This window comes from Leucoraja erinacea, chromosome 40 (assembly GCF_028641065.1).
Source record: "Leucoraja erinacea ecotype New England chromosome 40, Leri_hhj_1, whole genome shotgun sequence".
Taxonomy (NCBI): domain Eukaryota; kingdom Metazoa; phylum Chordata; class Chondrichthyes; order Rajiformes; family Rajidae; genus Leucoraja; species Leucoraja erinaceus.
This window is the reverse complement of record NC_073416.1, coordinates 337,634-356,012: the sequence shown is the minus strand read 5'-3', so window position 1 is coordinate 356,012 and position 18,379 is coordinate 337,634. Positions and strand designations below refer to the sequence as shown.

Genomic DNA, 18,379 nt, shown 5'->3' with positions numbered 1-18,379 from the left:
TCCAATGTACATTGTTAACCAGTGATAAAAAATTGAAAAAAAAATCTGCTCTCCCACAAAGTAATTACGGAGAGTGGTGCGTCTTAATCTCTCCACCATTTCAGTCGACCCTGAACCAACACCATCCCCAGCTCATCACTCAACTCTTACTCCAACATAATACATAGTGCTGGTGGTACTCAGCGGGTCAGGCACATCTGCGGAGGGGATGGGACAGACAGATTACGTTTCTAGTCTGAAGAAGGATCCCAACCTGAAACATTGACTTTAGTTTAGTTTAGAGATACAGCGCGGAAACAGGTCTCTGGGGAAAAGTGTCTTGCACGTAACATCATGTATCTGTGCACTGTAAACCAATAAACCAAACGAAAGTATTTCTCCCTTGTAGCATCCTATTCTCTTACCTCAAACTCTTCGTACACCAGTCATTGAAGGTAGGCATGCAGGTGCAGCAGGCAGTAAAGAAAGCGAATGGTATGTTAGCTTTCATTGCAAAAGGATTTGAGTATAGGAGCAGAGAGGTTCTACTGCAGTTGTACAGGGTCTTGGTGAGACCACACCTGGAGTATTGCGTACAGTTTTGGTCTCCAATCTGAGGAAGGACATTATTGCCATAGAGGGAGTGCAGAGACGGTTCACCAGACTGATTCCTGGGATGTCAGGACTGTCTTATGAAGAAAGACTGGATAGACTTGGTTTATACTCTCTAGAATTTAGAAGAATGAGAGGGGATCTTATAGAAACTTATAAAATTCTTAAGGGGTTGGACAGGCTAGATGCAGGAAGATTGTTCCCGATGTTAGGGAAGTCCAGGACAAGGGGTCACAGCTTAAGGATAAAGGGGAAATCCTTTAAAACCGAGATGAGGGGAACTTTTTTCACGCAGAGAGTGGTGAATCTCTGGAATTCTCTGCCACAGAGGGTAGTTGAGGCCACTTCATTGGCTATATTTAAGAGGGAGTTAGATGTGGCCCTTGTGGCTAAGGGGATCAGGGGGTATGGAGAGAAGGCAGGTACGGGATACTGAGTTGGATGATCAGCCATGATCATATTGAATGGCGAATGGTGCAGGCTCGAAGGGCCGAATGGCCTACTCCTGCACCTAAGTTCTATGTTTCTATGTTTCTATGTACTCCTCAAAGTCCAGCGAGTGATCGCAGGTAGAAAGGCCTTCGCCCTAAAGGCCTCCGTTGCAGCCTTTATTGGTTTGAGTCATAGAGTGATACAGTGTGGAAACAGGCCCTTCAGCCCAACTTGCCCACACCGGCCAACAATGTCCCAGCTACACTAGTCCGTCCCACCTGCCTGCACTTGGTCCATATCCCTCCAAACATGTCCTACCCTCTTGGGGAGCAAATATGTGTCAGTCCACCTGACCCTCCCCCCCAAGATTGTCTGCACACATTGTCAGCCACATCCTTCCACCCTCACCACTGTAAGGATCCGACCTCTTCAATTCTCACCATGAAATCTATGTTGGTGTCTTCATTGCGGAAATATTCCATCAGGTTCTCGAAGCGATGCTTTTCTTTGCACACCTGAAAAGAACAAAATCAGGTTATGGTGTATTATTCCTCTTGTGCTTGCTAACTGGCCCTTTGATTTAGCTCGTGTCTTATGTTCATAAGTCATCGGAGCAGCATTAGGCCATTCACCCATCAAGTTGACTCCCCCATTCAATCATGGCCGGTCTAGCTTTCCCTCTCAACCCCATTCTCCTGCCTTCTCCCGGCAACCTCCCTCCTCTTCACTGCCCAAAGTCAGCATCGGGCTTCGTGAGTTGGGATGAAAGTGAAGGCTCTCGTACCTCTTTGAAATGGTCGAACGCGGAGAGAATGATCTCGTGCCCTCCTCTCACGAGGCAGACGGCTGCAAGTAGCTCCAGTACCAGGGCTTTGGTTCTGCGAAGTAAAGAGGGCCCGTCATCACCACTGGGGAATAGTGTTTGGTCGGCACAAAGAGGCTAACACGATCACACCCTACCACTCACATCCACAGGAAATACAGTCACAGAGTGATACAGTGTGGAAACAGGCCCTTCAACCCAACTCCCCAACAATGTCCCAGCTACACTACACTTGGTCCATATCCTCCAATGTCTATCGGAAGCTAATGGCCTGTTGGCCTTCATAATGAGAGGATTTGAGTATAGGAGCAAAGAGGTCCTACTGCAGTTGTACAGGGTCCTGGTGAGACCACACCTGGAGTATTGTGTGCAGTTTTGCTCTCCGAATTTGAGGATGGACATTCTTGCTATTGAGGGAGCCCAGCGTAGGTTCACCAGGTTAATTCCTGGGATGGCGGGACTGTCATATGATGAAAGAATGGTTTGCATTCACTGGAATTTAGAAGGATGAGAAGGATTCTCATTGAAACATATAAGATTATTAAGGGATTGGACAAGCTAAATGCAGGAAACATGTTCCCGCTGTTGGGGGAGTCCAGAACCAGGGGCCACACACAGTTTAAGAATAAGGGATAGGCCATTTAGTGACCTCGGTGACTGCCAATCCCCACACACATTTAATTTATTCAAATATGTCGCTCTTCCAGGGAGATGCTAAATGCATTTTGTTGTCTCTGTACTGTACACTGACAATGACAATTAAAATTGAATCTGAATGAATCTGAATCGGATTTAGAACTGAGATGAGGAAAAACGTTTTCACCCAGAGAGTTGTGAATTTGTGGAATTCTCTGCCACAGAGGGCAGTGGAGGCCGATTCACTGGATGCATTCAAAAGAGAGTTAGATAGAGATCTTAGAGCTAGCGGAATCAAGGGATATGGGGAGAAGGCAGGAACGGGGTACTGATTGTGGATGATCAGCCGTGATCACAGTGAATGGCGGTGCTGGCTCGAAGCATCACCCATTCCTTCTCTCCAGAGATGCTGCCTGTCCCGCTGAGTTACTCCAGCACTTTGTGTCCATCTTCAATGTCCTTACCGTTGGGTTGTGAGCTACCGTTTTGGGTCGGGACCCTTCTGCGGGCTGAAGAGCGGATTCGTGCTGAGTGCAGACTAATGAGAGGGAACAGGTCGCTTACCTGGGATTCTTGTTGTTCAGGCTAAGTGCGATTTCATTGACGGCGTGTGGGTGGGACATAACTAAATTGAAGCCGTACTGTAAAAGAAAGGAGGGGATATCATTAGATCGTCGGATCTTTTTACGGAATAAACCTTTGATGAAAGACCCAGTGGATGGAACGTCACTGAGCATGGGCGGGTTACAAGAGGAGTCCCAGTTGGAATTGGCCATACCTGGTAGTTCATTACTGCCCGTAAACACATGATACACACATGGACATCATCCTTCTGGCACACGAGCCTGGAATTCTTCAGAAACTTCCTGTCGGGCAGCGTGTTGTAGCTGTGGAAGACAATCAGAGTTACGCCAGTCACCGACAGACAGGTGGCATACCCAGACACTGCTCCAGTTGGCGACGGGGCCGTGATGCCCATTCCTCTGGCACCCTGGATCACTGGAGCAAAACTGTGTTAAAGGTATCCGCTCCAAAATGTTTTGGCAGCACTTGGCCGCCCGATCACACGCAACCTTTGGGCCTCTGAGATGAGACATGGGATCAACGGCCTGCCTCTGACATGTCAGACAGCTTTCACGGGAGCATTGTGTAACTGCAACAACAGAGGCGGACAACTCATTTAAAGCTTGCGAGGCCCTTCTGCCCAGGGAGACGATTCCGGACCTGTGTGGGTTTTCTCCGGGTGCCCCGGTTTCCTCCCTCACTCCAAATACATACAAGTTTGACGGCTAATTTGCCTTTTGTAAAGTTGTAAATAGTCCCGAGTGTGTAGGATAGTGCTAGTGTACTGGTCGCTGGTCATTGTGGACTCTGTGGGTCAAAGGGCCCGTTTACAAAGGCCTTCACAGCAAACCAAATAGGCATCAATCTTCTCATGAATTGTAGTCAGTCATAATGTCGGGAGTGCAGAATCTGGGTTTAGACTTTTACTTTAGAGATACAAGGTGGAAAGCCCCGCCGAGTCCACACCGATCAGCGATCGCTCCATACACTAGTGCTAGCATAAACACCAGGGACAAGTTTACAACTTACTGAAGCCCAATAGCCTACAAAGTATGAGAGGAAACCGGAGCACCCGGAGAAAACCCACGGGGAGAACATGCAAACTCCACATAGACAGCACCCGCTGTCAGGATGGAACCCGGGTCCCTGGCGCTGTGAGGCAGCAACTCTACCGCTGCGCCACCGTGACGTCCTGCTGTGGGCTCGGCACAGCAAGCTCCAACATGACGATGGCCAAATGGTCTTGATTGATATTGCATGACCCCAGGGCACCGATAAGACTCCTCTTGTCCCCCTTCCAAACGTGTTGTACATCTGAGCAAGGCCTGTGTTTAACAGCCCACTTTACAGCAACCACTGGCACTGCCAGCCGAGATCCTTCCGCTCAAGTTACAGTAGTGGGTCTTGAACTTGTTGCTTTCTGATTATGGACCAGGGGTAATGAGTCCCAAAGCAATAACCCAAAGATAAAGAGGTTTAAGTAACTCAGCGGGTCAGGCGGCATCTGTGGAGAACATGGATAAGTGACGTTTCACAGAGTGCTGGAGTAACTCAGCGGGTCAGGCAGCATCTATGGAGCTAAGGAAATAGGCAATGTTTCAGGCCGAAACCCATAGGTGCCCGAAACGTTGCCTATTTCCAGAAGGATTGCGGCCCGAAACGTTGCCTATTTCCTTAGCTCCATAGATGCTGCTGCACCATAACTGAGTGGGTCAGGCAGCATCTGTGGAGAACATGGATAGGTGACGTTTCACAGAGTGCTGGAGTAACTCAGTGGGTCAGGCAGCATCTGTGGAGAACATGGATAGGTGACGTTTCACAGAGTGCTGGAGTAACTCAGCGGGTCAGGCAGCATCTGTGGAGAACATGGATAGGTGACGTTTCACAGAGTGCTGGAGTAACTCAGCGGGTCAGGCAGCATCTGTGGAGAACATGGATAGGTGACGTTTCACAGAGTGCTGGAGTAACTCAGCGGGTCAGGCAGCATCTGTGGAGAACATGGATCAGTGACATTTTGGGTTGGGTGCCTCTTCAGAGGGGTGATATTTATTAATTGCTTCGACACATTTCCTCGTCAAAGCTCCACAGAGTAATGGGACTGTGGACGGGAAGAGTGGACAACAGTCCGGATTGCTCCCGCAACTTGTTAGGTTACACACCAGCACGGCAATGAGCGTTGAGCCAAGAAGGTGAAGAGAACAATAATCCCAGGAATGAGTGGGTTAACATACGATGAGCGTTTGATGGCACTGGGTCTGCACTCGCTGGAGTTTAGAAGGTTGAGGGGGGGGCCTCATTGATACTTACTGAATAGTGAAAGGCCTGGATAGAGTGGATGTGGAGAGGATGTTTCCACTAGTGGGAGAGTCTACGACCAGAGGTCACAGCCTCAGAATTAAACATAGAAACATAGAAATTAGGTGCAGGAGTAGAGGCCATTCGGCCCTTCGAGCCTGCACCGCCATTCAATATGATCATGGCTGATCATCCAACTCAGTATCCTGTACCTGCCTTCTCTCCATACCCCCTGATCCCCTTTAGCCACAAGGGCCACATCTAACTCCCTCTTAAATATAGCCAATGAACTGTGGCCTCGACTACCCTCTGTGGCAGAGAGTTCCACAGATTCACCACTCTCTGTGTGGCGCTCTTTTAGAAAGGAGGTGAGGAGGAATTTCTTTAGGCAGAGGGTGGTGAATCTGTGGAACTCATTGCCACAGAGGGCTGTGGAGGCCAAGTCAGTGGATATTTTTAAGGCAGAGATGGACAAATTCCTGATTAGAACGGGTGTCAAGGGTTGTGGGGAGAAGGCAGGAGAATGGGATTAGGAGGGAGAGATCAGCCATGATTGAATGGCGAAGTGGGCCGAATGGCCTAATTCTACTGCTATAACTTGTGAACATGTGAACAAGGCCCAACTGTGCCGGCACACAAGATCGAACAGCAGCCGATGCCAATTGCACGGCAGATAGGCACCGGGCCACCCATGGACAATGGGGTCATTGAACAGGGTTGCAGTCCATCAATACGGCCCTTGTTGCAGCAGCAGAGCATCGACAAACATTACCAACGTTGGAGAGGGCAGGGGAAGGAAAACATATGTTGCATCAAGCTAGTAGGTCGTAAATAACCCAGCGCTCTCGTCCCCACGATATATCACGGCACAGTCTCCACAAAGCACGCCTACAATTGTAAACCTCACAGCATAGCCAAAACAACCAGCAAAGACCCGGCTACAACCAAACCATTCTTTGGCGAGCTTGCTCACTGGCATTGAGGAATTCGGAGGAAAACAGAGGGTGATGACTGCCTGACCTGTCAGCTTATTTACATTGGCCTTTGCTGCAGACTCCCCACCCACGCTGTTCAATGGGTCCCGCAAGCCGCTGCACGTTACTGCGGCCGGCTGCGCAGGGCTAGAACGCAGGGCTTCTGCAGAAGCTGCATGTCCCGCCTACTGCACCGTGTGCATCGCGCATTATCAGCCACACGTGCAAGATAGTTTTGTTTAGAGATACTGCACGGAAACAGGCCCTTCGGCCCACCGAGTCCGCACCGTCCAGCGATCCCCGCACACTAACACTATCCTACACACACCAGGGACAATTGTACATTTATACCCAGCCAATGAACCTACAAACCTGTACGTCTTTAGAGTGTGGGAATGTGGGCATATCAGGTGGGCACACAGTACTGGGCACACCATTCCCGAAACAGCCTTTTACATGAATCCTACACTCATCCCCATCGATGCTTCCCACATTCCCACCAACTCCTGCCAGATTCCAGCCCTCACCTACACACTCGGGAGCAATTTATAGCAGCCAATGAACCCACCCACACGAACATTGTTGGGATGTGGGAGGAAACTGGAGAAATCGTGCAAACTCCACACAGGCAGACGGAACTGAAGGTCAGCATTGTCCTGGGCCACAGGGGGCGGGGGTCAGTAAGCTTCATGGTGATTCATGGTGACGCAACAGTGGGGTGCAGCAGAATCAAACGTCTCCAGTGAAACCAGTACCATTGTTAAAGCACCAAAGAGTAGAACGTTTTTAACAGAATTCGATTTAGCTCTTAAGGCAAACGGGATCAGGGGATATGGGGAGAAGGCAGGACCAGGATACTGAGTTTGGACGATCAGCCATGATCATAGTGAATGGTGGTGCTGGTTGGAAGGGCCGAATGGCCTACTCCTGCACCTATTTTCTATGTTTCTAAACCTAGAAGAGAAAAAAAAACCTTCAAATGAAACGAGACGGAGTTTTCGGAGCTGTGCACTGGGGCACTGTGGTACACCGTTGCTTACTGAGGGGCTGCTGGTCTCGTCGAGGCCACGTTCGGTGAAGTGCAGGCATCGGCACAAAACATCAGCGGCACAAACAGGGGGCAACAGGCATGTTATCAGCACACTATAAAGCCACGATTCCAGGGATGCAACGGTTCAAGTCTTGCCCTCTTCCCCCACCCTCTGTTTAAGAGGGAACTGCAGATGCTGGAGAATCGAAGGTTACACAAAAATGCTGGAGATACTCAGCGGGTGCAGCAGCATCTATGTGGAGCGAAGGAAATAGGCAACGTTTCGGGCCGAAACCCGGAAGGGTTTCGTCCCGAAACGTTGCCTATTTCCTTCAGGATTTCGGGTCTGAAGAAGGGTTTCGGCCCGAAACGTTGCCTATTTCCTTCGCTCCACATAGATGCTGCTGCACCCGCTGAGTTTCTCCAGCTTTTTTGTGTAACCTCCCCCACCCTCTGTGTTGGCAATGGTGCAACCCTACTCCCCTCACTGGCTATGTATGGCTTGTTCCTTTAAAAATGATCTGTCAGACGTGAAGCGCAATGGGTTCGACAAATAACTGTAGAGGGAGTGAAAAAACCTTAATGATTAAAAACTTTTCAAAAACCTGCAAAACAGCCTCAGGTCTGACAGATCTTGTATAAACACAGACATCACACACATATGTACATTTACATTAAAACACGTTTTTAAAGGAATATCGCCACTTTTACTGACTGGACATTTTCTTTTGCATCTTGCTGGGTCTGTGCGACCTGTTGCAATAGTTTCCTATGAACTTGAAGTTCATATTATTGATGCACTTGGTCTGTCATGTTGTACACAACTCAGTTACTTGTTTCATGCTGTAGCTCCAGTAGAATTGGTCACTATATCTGTACCTCAGGAGGTGTGAGCTACAGGGAGAGGTTGGGCAGGCTGGGTCTCTATTCCATGGAGCGCAGGAGGATGAGGGTTGATCCTATAGAGGTGTCTCAAATCATGAGCGGAATAGATCGGGTAGATGCACAGAGTCTCTTGCACAGAGTAGGGGAATCGAGGACCAGTGGACACAGGTTCAAGGTGAAGGGGGAAAGATTGAATAGGAATCCGAGGGGTAACTTTTTCACACAGAGGGCGGTGGGTGTATGGAACGAGCTGCCAGAGGAGGTAGTTGAGGCTGGGACTATCCCAACGTTTAATAAACATTTAGACAGGTACATGGATAGGACAGGTTTGGGGGGATATGGGCACCAAACGCAGGCAGGTGGGACTAGTGTAGATGGGGCATGTTGGCCGGTGTGGGCAAGTTCTTCAGACTGTAGCTGGGGCATGTTGGCCGGTGTGGGCAAGTTGGGCTGAAGGGCCTGTTTCCACACTGTGACCTCAAAAGCTCACAGCTCCAGCTGCTCTGCCCACCATGTTCCCCATGCTAATCACCATGGTGACGGGGCTGGTCTTCATGAGCGCGGCTCTGGCAGCAGAGCGAGGGAGGGGGTCCAGACTCTGAAAATGGGGTTAGGAGGGAGAGATAGATCAGCCCTGATTGAATGGCAGAGTAGACAAGATGGGCCGAATGGCCTAATTCTGCTCCTATCACTTGAGGCATTGTTGGGCATAGCTGGCATTTATTGTCCACCCCTGGCACAACTGCTGCGTTTAGTTTAGTTTAGAGATACAGCACGGAAACAGGCCCTTCGGCCCATTGAGTCCGTGCCGACCAGCGATCCCTGCACACTAACACGATCCTACACACACTAGGGACAATTTTCACCGAAGCCAATGAACCTACAAACCTGCACGTCTTTGGAGTGTGGGGGGAAACCGGAGCTCCCGGAGAAAACCCACGCAGGTCACGGGGAGAAAACGTGCAAACTCCACACAGACAGCGCCCACGGTCAGGATGGTACCCGGGTCTCTGGCGCCGTGAGGCAGCAACTCTACCGCTGCGCCACCTGTGCTGTGATGGTGTGGGGGTTGGGAGTGGGCGGGTGAGTGAACTATCACCCACCCACGGCTGAACCATAGGCACCCGTTGCATCCCTGGCACCAGTTAGAAGCTGAGCCATACATACCGTAGGATAGATTGCCTTGCAGAGCGAGACAGGCTGTTGCTGAAAGCCAGGGGCAGGACATTGCTCTGGTGTAAATCTTCTATAGACCTGCCCCAGGGTTTGGGTTTGTCGAGTGCACCATCATCACCATTCTCCACAAGGTCAATGTCAAACCTAGGTCACAACGGGATAAAAATCTCTTTTCATCACCCCCATCCAACGTCAGTTAACATGTTGCCCCTTTGAGGGCAGATGACCCCAGGCATCTTCTTCCATTGGATTAACAGGAAGAGTACACATGTGTTAAAATGGAGAAGGCAGGAGAGTGAGGTTAGGAGGGAGAGATAGATCAGCCATGAACGAATGGCGGAATGGACTTGATGGGCAGAATGGCCTAATTCCACTCCTCGGACTTACGGAAAGCTGAGGTGTAGCTCAGGGAGCTTTGCAAAGTTTGCAGTCGTGGGATCTTCATTTTGGAGGATTTGTTCATGCTTTTGAGCCTTGCTGTCATAACACCAGCATCCCCACAGACTGCTCGTGGTCATGCCCCACGAACAAGACCCTTCGATCCACGTTCCAGCAAAACGCCAGCTCAAGGCAGGTGGACTTCCTGTAGGATCTACATTGTAGATCACTCCCCACATGGTAATAGAGGCCAACATCAATGGGACCAGGTTCTGGGGAATGGAGTTGAGGAGGTCTATAACTGGGGCGGTCTGTTTCCCAGCGAAGCCAAAACCAAATCTCTACCCCCTGGCCATTTCCGATGCACACCATGTACCCAGGTGCCCGGAGGCACGGATGGAATTGTGGAAAGTTGGCATATCAACAGCAGCAGCTGGGTGGCTGAGAGCATATCGGAAGCAAGGCACACTCAAAAACATCTGGTTACTGAAAGCATTGAAGAATGGTGAGAGGCTGCAATGGTGAAAGGAGAAACAGAGCAGTAAAACAAATGTCATCAGCAGTTAGAAAGAATTCCAAGCAAACGCGCCAACGTCAGCTCAAGACTAGGACCATTTTTTTTCAGCTTAGCTTAGAGATACAGCACGGAAACAGGCCCTTCGGCCCACCGAGTCCGCACTGACCAGCGATCGCCCGTTCACTAACTATCATACACACACTAGAGACAATTTATAATTTTACCAAGCCAATTAACCTATAAACCTGCACATTTTCACAATGTTGGTGGAAACTGGAGATACTGGAGAAAACCCACACAGGTCATGGAGAGAAACTCTGTACAGACTCTGTACAGAGAACATTTAACCCATGGTCAAAATAATCCCCACACATATCCAGCCACTTCCATGCTACGCTTCCCGTGTGCCAAGGGTTTTGGGATCTTTCCACATTCCGGCCTCGTTGGATCTTGTTGGATCGCAGAGGGCTGTTGGGATGGGCGGCTGGTCTTATCGGGAATGGTGGGATTGATATGCAACTGTGTGAGTTTAGAAGAGGGGTCGAGACCTTGATTGAGACATCCGAGACCCTGAGGATGTCTCAATCACAGTATGGATGTAGAGAGGATATTTCCTCTTGGAGTCACAGAGTGATACAGCGTGGAAACAGGCCCTTCGGCCCAACTTGCCCATGCTGTCCAACATGCCCCAGCTACACTAGTCACAGAGTGATACAGCGTGGAAACAGGCCCTTCGGCCCAACTTGCTCACACCGGCCAACAATGTCCTAGCTACACTAGTCCCACCCTTTGCGTTTGGTCCATATCCCTACAAACCTGTCCTATCCATGTACCTGTCTAAATGATTCTTAAACGTTGGGATAGTCCCAGCCTCAACTACTTCCTCTGGCAGCTTGTTCCATATACTCACCATCCTCTGTATGAAGAAGCTACCCCTCAGATTCCTATTAAATCTTACCCGCTTCAGCTTAACCTATGACCTCTGGTCATCAATTCCCCTACTCAGGGCAAGAGACTCTGTGCATCTACCCGATCTATTCCCCTCGTGATTTTATACACCTCTATAAGATCGCCCCTCATCCTCCTGCACTCCTGGGAATAGAGTCCCAGCCCTTTGCCCCGACCTCTCCCTATCGCCCACACCTAGCAACATCCTCGTAAATCATCTCTGCACTCTTTGCAACTTGACAACGTCTTTCTTATAACTCTTGTGGGAGAGTTTAGAACTAGGGGACATTGTTTAAAAATAAGGGGTTGCCCATTTAAGACATAGATGAAGCAATTTTTGCTCTCTCTGGGCGGGTTTTGAATCTTTGGAACTCGTTTCATTAAAGGGCACCGAAGGTTTAATGTATTTAGATACTTGATCAGCAAAGGGGTGAAAAGCTGAACAGGAATGCGAACTTGAGAATACGATCAGATCAGCCATGACTGCATTGAATGGCAGATCTAACTCTCCTGCTCCTGATTAATAAAAATATCCACTGACTTGGCCTCCGCAGCCGTCTGTGGCAACAGATTCACCACCCTCTGACTAGAGAAATTCCTCCTCATCTCCTTCCTAAAGGAACGTCCTTTCATTCTGAGGCTGTGCCCTCTGGTCCTAGACTCTCCCACTAGTGGAACCATCAATAGGGACAATGTACGCTTACACCAAGCCAATTAGCCTAAAAACCTGCACGTCTTTGGAGTGTGGGAGGAAACCGAAGATCTCGGAGAAAACCCACGCAGGTCACGGGGAGAACGTGCAAACTCCGTACAGACAGCACCCGTGGTCGGGATGGAACCCGGGCCTCCATCACAGCAAGCGCTGTAAGGCAGCAACTCTACCGCTGCGCCACCCTGCCGCCCTAAGTGGGCACTTTGCTGCACACGCTACTTACCGCAAGAGTATTGAAGGGGCTTTATATTGTCTAAGCTGCTTGAATGCATCCACTCCTAGCAATCTGTTGAGCCCAGCTTCAGGTGTTGAAAGATTTCAAGGACAGCAGAGATAAGGAATGAAAAAGCAGAGAATGAAACATAGCTGAAACATGAAAGGGAGATTAATGAATGAGCCGAGATGGACACGTGCAATGGCAGATGCCTCTGCTCACGGTACTTACATGACCGCACACTGTGCAAAGGACAGGTAGTCAACCAGTACATTGAGGCCCTGGTTTTCATCGTTTAGAAACTCTCTAACCCATCTAGAAAAAAGGAAAATAGAATTAATTCATGTACTGAAGATAGGCACAAAATGCTGGAGTAACTCAGCGGGACAGGCAGCATCTCTGGGGAGAAGAATCAGTCTGAAGAACGGTCTTGACCCGAAACGTCGCCCATTCCTTCTCTGCGGAGATGCTGCCTGACCCGCTGAGTTACTCCAGCACTTTGCATCTATCTTCGGTGTAAACCAGCATCTGCAGTTCCTCCCAACACATTCATGCACTGTCAGCCGAGGCTGGTTCTGTTCAAATCACAACTTTAAATCTTATTATAACATTTCAAAGCCAGTTGGACAAAAACAAAATTTAAAAGACATCTGATAGGACAGGTTTAGAGTGATGTGGGCCAAACGTGGGCAGGTGGGACTAGTGTAGATGGGGCACATGGGTCTGGGTGGGACTAGTGTAGATGGGGCATGTTGGTCGGGGTGGGACTAGTGTAGATGGGGCATGTCGGTCGGGGTGGGACTAGTGTAGATGGGGCATGTTGGTCGGGGTGGGACTAGTGTAGACGGGGCATGTTGGTCGGGGTGGGACTAGTGTAGACGGGGCATGTTGGTCGGGGTGGGACTAGTGTAGATGGGGCATGTTGGTCGGGGAGGGACTAGTGTAGAAGGGGCATGTTGGTCGGGGTGGGACTAGTGTAGATGGGGCATGTTGGTCGGGGTGGGACTAATGTAGATGGGGCATGTTGGTCGGGGTGGGACTAGTGTAGATGGGGCATGTTGGTCGGGGTGGGACTAGTGTAGATGGGGCATGTTGGTCGGGGTGGGACTAGTGTAGATGGGGCATGTTGGTCGGGGTGGGACTAGTGTAGATGGGGCATGTTGGTCGGTGTGGGACTAGTGTAGACGGGGCATGTTGGTCGGGGTGGGACTAGTGTAGACGGGGCATGTTGGTCGGGGTGGGACTAGTGTAGATGGGGCATGTTGGTCGGGGTGGGACTAGTGTAGATACGGGGCTAGTGTAGATGGGGGTCGGGGTGGGACTAGTGTAGACGGGGCATGTTGGTCGGGGTGGGACTAGTGTAGATTGGGCATGTTGGTAGGGGTGGGCCTAGTGTAGATGGGGCATTTTGGTCGGGGTGGGACTAGTGTAGATGGGGCATGTTGGTCGGGGTGGGACTAGTGTAGATGGGGCATGTTGGTCGGGGTGGGACTAGTGTAGATGGGGCATGTTGGTCGGGGTGGGAGTAGTGTAGATGGGGCATGTTGGTCGGGGTGGGACTAGTGTAGATGGGGCATGTTGGTCGGGGTGGGACTAGTGTAAGATAAACAGGGAATAAATAGGATAGGAAGCCAGCGTTACTCTAATATAAACAGGATATTCAACCAGACGCAGGACTGGGAGAGCAGAGACCTGGGAAGATGGCGAGGTTGAGAGAGGGTGAGGGTGAGAGACTGCAGCGGAATTTAATAACAAGAGCAAGAATGTTAACATTTTAAAAGGACCACAACTGCTGCAAGACTTCCAGGAGCTTTCCCATTAGACTGGGCCAGAAAGGGCTCGCTGTATCCTGCCTCTTTAGAACAATCACAAGTGCATCCATTTTCATTATCAAGAGGCACCAATAGATGGACTGTTCTGATTTGGAGGAAGTGCCTCATTTCCTGCTGCTGCACCAGCTGACGCCAGCAATGTGAAGCCCAGGAGCTGTTTTTCACATCTGTGCAGTTCAGTTTATGGCCATCACACTGCAGCCTGTTGATTTAGCAGGCACCTAAAGCCTAAAATAGCCGTGCCTGTAAGGGGCAGGAAATGGAGGCTGAGCATCGGGTAGGATGTACGTTGTCGGCAAGCCTGTTTTTTTTCGTGCACAGATTTGGCACGACTCGGAGCGCGCAGATGTGGCTGCACTTCCATTTTGATTTATTCCTCAAAAAGGAAAACGATTCCCCTTTCCCTTGGCTAACACTGCCCCGGCTTAATCTTTAGAGATACAGCGCGGAAAAACAGGCCCTTCGGCCCACCGAGTCCGTGCTGACCAGTGATCCCCGCACACTAGCACTATCCTACACACACTCGGGACAATTTTACAACTTACCGAAGCCAATTAACCTACAAACATGCACGTCTTAGAGTTGGAGACACTTGTGCACAGCTTAACACCATTGGAAGCACAGGATCCATTTCACACTGTTCTATCATTTCCTTACACAAGGGGAGTCTTGTTGGATTCAAATCCACACCGCCTCATCCAAGTGATTATTTCATGGTTCTGGGCGCAGCGGTAGAGTTGCTGCCTCACAGCGCCAGAGACCCGGGTTGGATCCTGACTACGGGTGCTGTCTGTACGGAGTTTGCACGTTCTCCCCGTAACCGTCTAGCCTTTGGTCCGGAGCACTGAGGAGGCTGGGATTGGTACCCAGGGGCTGCCATCTGCCCTGGGACATTGCCGTTACCTCTGCAGTATCATATCATCTGCCTCGATGTGTGTGTGTGTGTGTGTGTGTGTGTGTGTGTGTGCGTGCGCGTGTGTGTGTGTGTGTGTATGTGTGTGTGTGTGCGTGTGTGCGTGTGTGTGTATGTGTGTGCGCGTGTGTGTGTGTGTGGTGTGTGTGTGTGTGTTCGTGCGTGTGTATGTGCGTGTGTGAGTATACGTGTGTATGTGTGTGTGTGCATGTGTGTGTGTGTGTGCGTGTGTGTATGTGTGTTTAGATGTGTATATGTGTGTGTGTGTGTGTGTGTACGTGTGTGTGCGTGTGTGTGTGTGTGTGTGTGTGAGTGTACGTGCGTGTGCGTGTGCGTGTGCGTGTGCGTGTGTGAGTATACGTGCATGTGCATGCGAGTGTGTGTGTGGGTGTGTGTGGGTGGGTGTGTGTGTGTGTGTGTGTGTGTGTGTACGTGTGTGTGTGCGTGCCTGTGCGTGTGTGTGTGCGCGTGCGTGTGCGCATGTGTGGTGCTGATCATGAGCTGAAGAGTTGTGGTTGTGGAGGTGATGCAGTGAGGTTGCGGGAGTTCCACCCTCTTCCCTGTCCTCCTCCACAAAGCTCCGTCAGAATCCTTCAGCCTGGATAGAGAGGATGTGGAGAGGATGTTTCCACTGGTGGGAGAATCTAAGACCAGAGGGCACAGACTCAGAATTAAAGGACGTACCTTGAGAAAAGAGATGAGGAGGAATTTCTTTAACCAGAGGGTGGTGAATCTATGGAATTCATTGCCACAGACGGCTGTGGAGGACACAAGTCAATGGGTATTGTTAAGGTGGGGATTGGAAGATTATTGATTAGTGCGGGTGTCAGGGGTGATGGGTAGAAGACGGGAGAATGGGGTTGAGAGGGAGAGATAGATCAGCCATGATTGAATAGCGGAGTAGACTTGATGGGCCGAATGGCCTAATTTTTCTCCTAGAACTTATCTAAGGGAACAGCATACAGCGGCGGGTGACAAGACGAGGCCGACTGTGAGTGGGACTAATGTGCGTGCGCTGGAAAACTCACATCCTATGTCAACAACATTCCAGTTTCATTTTGGCATCAACTCCTGCTCTCCACAAGATCTGTTGATGCTGTTTACAGCCCTTTCAACAACCCATCCCCAGCAAAATGGACGTGCCTTTCATCTGCTAACAGTCCGCAAAGCAAACCCTTCAACTATACGATGCACACTATAAGTTCATAAGTGATCGGAACAGAATTAGGCCACTCGGCCCATCAAGTCTACTCCGCCATTCAATCATGGCTGATCTATCTCTCCCTCCTCACCCCATTCTCCTGCCTTCTCCCCGTAACCCCTGACACCCGCACTAAGCAAGAATCTGTCAATCTATCGGAGGTACACAAAATGCTGGAGAAACTCAGCGGGTGCAGCAGCATCTATGGAGCGAAGGAAATAGGCAACGTTTTGGCCCGAAACCCTTCTTCAGACTGATAGGGGGTGGGGGGGGGGGGGGGAGAAAGGAAGGAAAAGGGAGGAGGAGGAGCCCGAGGGCGGGGGGGGGAGGGGGAGGAGACAGCTCGAGGGTTAAGGAAGGGGAGGAGACAGCAAGGGCTAACAAAACTGGGAGAATTCAACGTTCATGCCCGCCGGATGCAGGCTACCCAGGCGGAATATGAGGTGCTGTTAACTGTCAATCTATCCATTGACTTGGCCTCCACAGCCGTCTGTGGCAAAGAATCCCACACTTTTATTCTGCACGTCCCATGTCCACATTTAAAAAGCAAGATTTGAATAAGAGCAGAGGTATGAATTTCTAACCAGCAGTGAAGCCTGGAGCTCTTTTCTCGGGCAAAGAAAATCCTAGGTTGAGAACGGAGGGGGGGAAGGCAATTAACGTGTAACATTCTGCAAATGGGTTTAGTTCACAGTCCATCTTAACGGCAATTAAGCACGATTTATCAGACTACACGTTGGATTATTTTCAAATGCTTTAATGAAAACCCAAGGTAGACAAAAATGCTGGAGAAACTCAGCGGGTGCAGCAGCATCTATGGAGCGAAGGAAATAGGCAACGTTTCTTAAGGGGTTGGACAGGCTAGATGCAGGAAGATTGCTCCCGATGTTGGGGAAGTCCAGGACAAGGGGTCACAGCTTAAGGATAAGGGGGAAATCCTTTAAAACCGAGATGAGAAGAACTTTTTTCACACAGAGAGTGGTGAATCTCTGGAACTCTCTGCCACAGAGGGTAGTCGAGGCCAGTTCATTGGCTATATTTAAGAGGGAGTTAGATGTGGCCCTTGTGGCTAAGGGGATCAGAGGGTATAGAGAGAAGGCAGGTACGGGATACTGAGTTGGATGATCAGCCATGATCATATTGAATGGCGAATGGTGCAGGCTCGAAGGGCCGAATGGCCTACTCCTGCACCTAATTTCTATGTTTCTATGTTTCTATGTTTTGGGACGAAACCCTGAAGGAAATAGGCAACGTTTCGGGACGAAACTGTGAAGGAAATAGGCAACCTTTCGGGCTGAATCCCTTGGGAAATAGGCAACGTTTCGGGCCCGAAACGTTACCTATTTCCTTCGCTCCATAGATGCTGCTGCACCCGCTGAGTTTCTCCAGCATTTTTGTCTACCTTCGATTTTCCAGCATCTGCAGTTCCTTCTTAAACATAATGAGAACCCAATGCAGGTTTTTTTTCAAAAAGGGAAAATCATTCTGACTAGGGCCCTGCATAACCAGAGTCCCGCCCCAGTCTAATTCAGCACTCCCATACTATCCTAGGCTTTAGTTCAGTTCAGGCTAGTTTAGAACTTGTGCAGGAGCATTGCCAGAAACATCAGCCCCAAATTATCCTCTATCCAAACAGGAAATGCTTACCATGTTAAATGCATCGCCTGAAACAAAATACACGGTCTTGGAGGTGGACATCTTGGATCATTTGGGGCTGATGTTCTGGCAATGAATACAAATGTAACATGCTATTCCAATAATGAGAAGCATCCATCATTGCATTATGCGTGGGCTCAGCAGCTTAATAGTGGGAGGTGCCAAAGCTACACAGAAATGCAGGGACGCACAGAGGGAGGACTGTCCTTCAGAAGATCATGGGGAAATAGAATTGGATGCTGGTAAAACAAAACAGGTGCTTGGAAATTGGTGGTACACAAAATTGCTGGAGAAACTCAGCCGGTGCAGCAGCATCTATGTGGAGCGAAGGAAATAGGCGACGTTTCAGGACGAAACCCTTCTTCAGACCCTAGTCAGTTTGGAAATTGGTGTTTGACCGGACTTTGGACTTTTTCGCCTTTCTTTTGTAAACGGCGCCAAAATATGGCAACTGTCGATTTGTGGGCAGCGCAAAGGGATTTCACTGTACTGTGTATAGGTGACAATAACCATTGGGAAAGATTAGTACCGATGATAGATACTAAAATGCTGGAGTAACTCAGCGGGTCAGGCAGCATCTCTAGAGAGAAGGAATGGGTGAC

The 18,379-nt window shown here is 49.8% G+C and overlaps 1 protein-coding gene across 1 annotated transcript in view; it reads right to left on the bottom strand.

Annotated features, from left to right (window-relative positions):
- LOC129714642 (formin-like protein 3) overlaps nucleotides 1–18,379 on the bottom strand; it is a 118,097-nt gene that overhangs the window by 39,745 nt on the left and 59,973 nt on the right. The window contains 6 exon segments of the mRNA XM_055664361.1: nucleotides 1,464–1,538; nucleotides 1,808–1,901; nucleotides 3,047–3,123; nucleotides 3,261–3,369; nucleotides 9,398–9,550; nucleotides 12,407–12,490. Coding sequence (XP_055520336.1) covers nucleotides 1,464–1,538; nucleotides 1,808–1,901; nucleotides 3,047–3,123; nucleotides 3,261–3,369; nucleotides 9,398–9,550; nucleotides 12,407–12,490 — 592 coding nt within the window.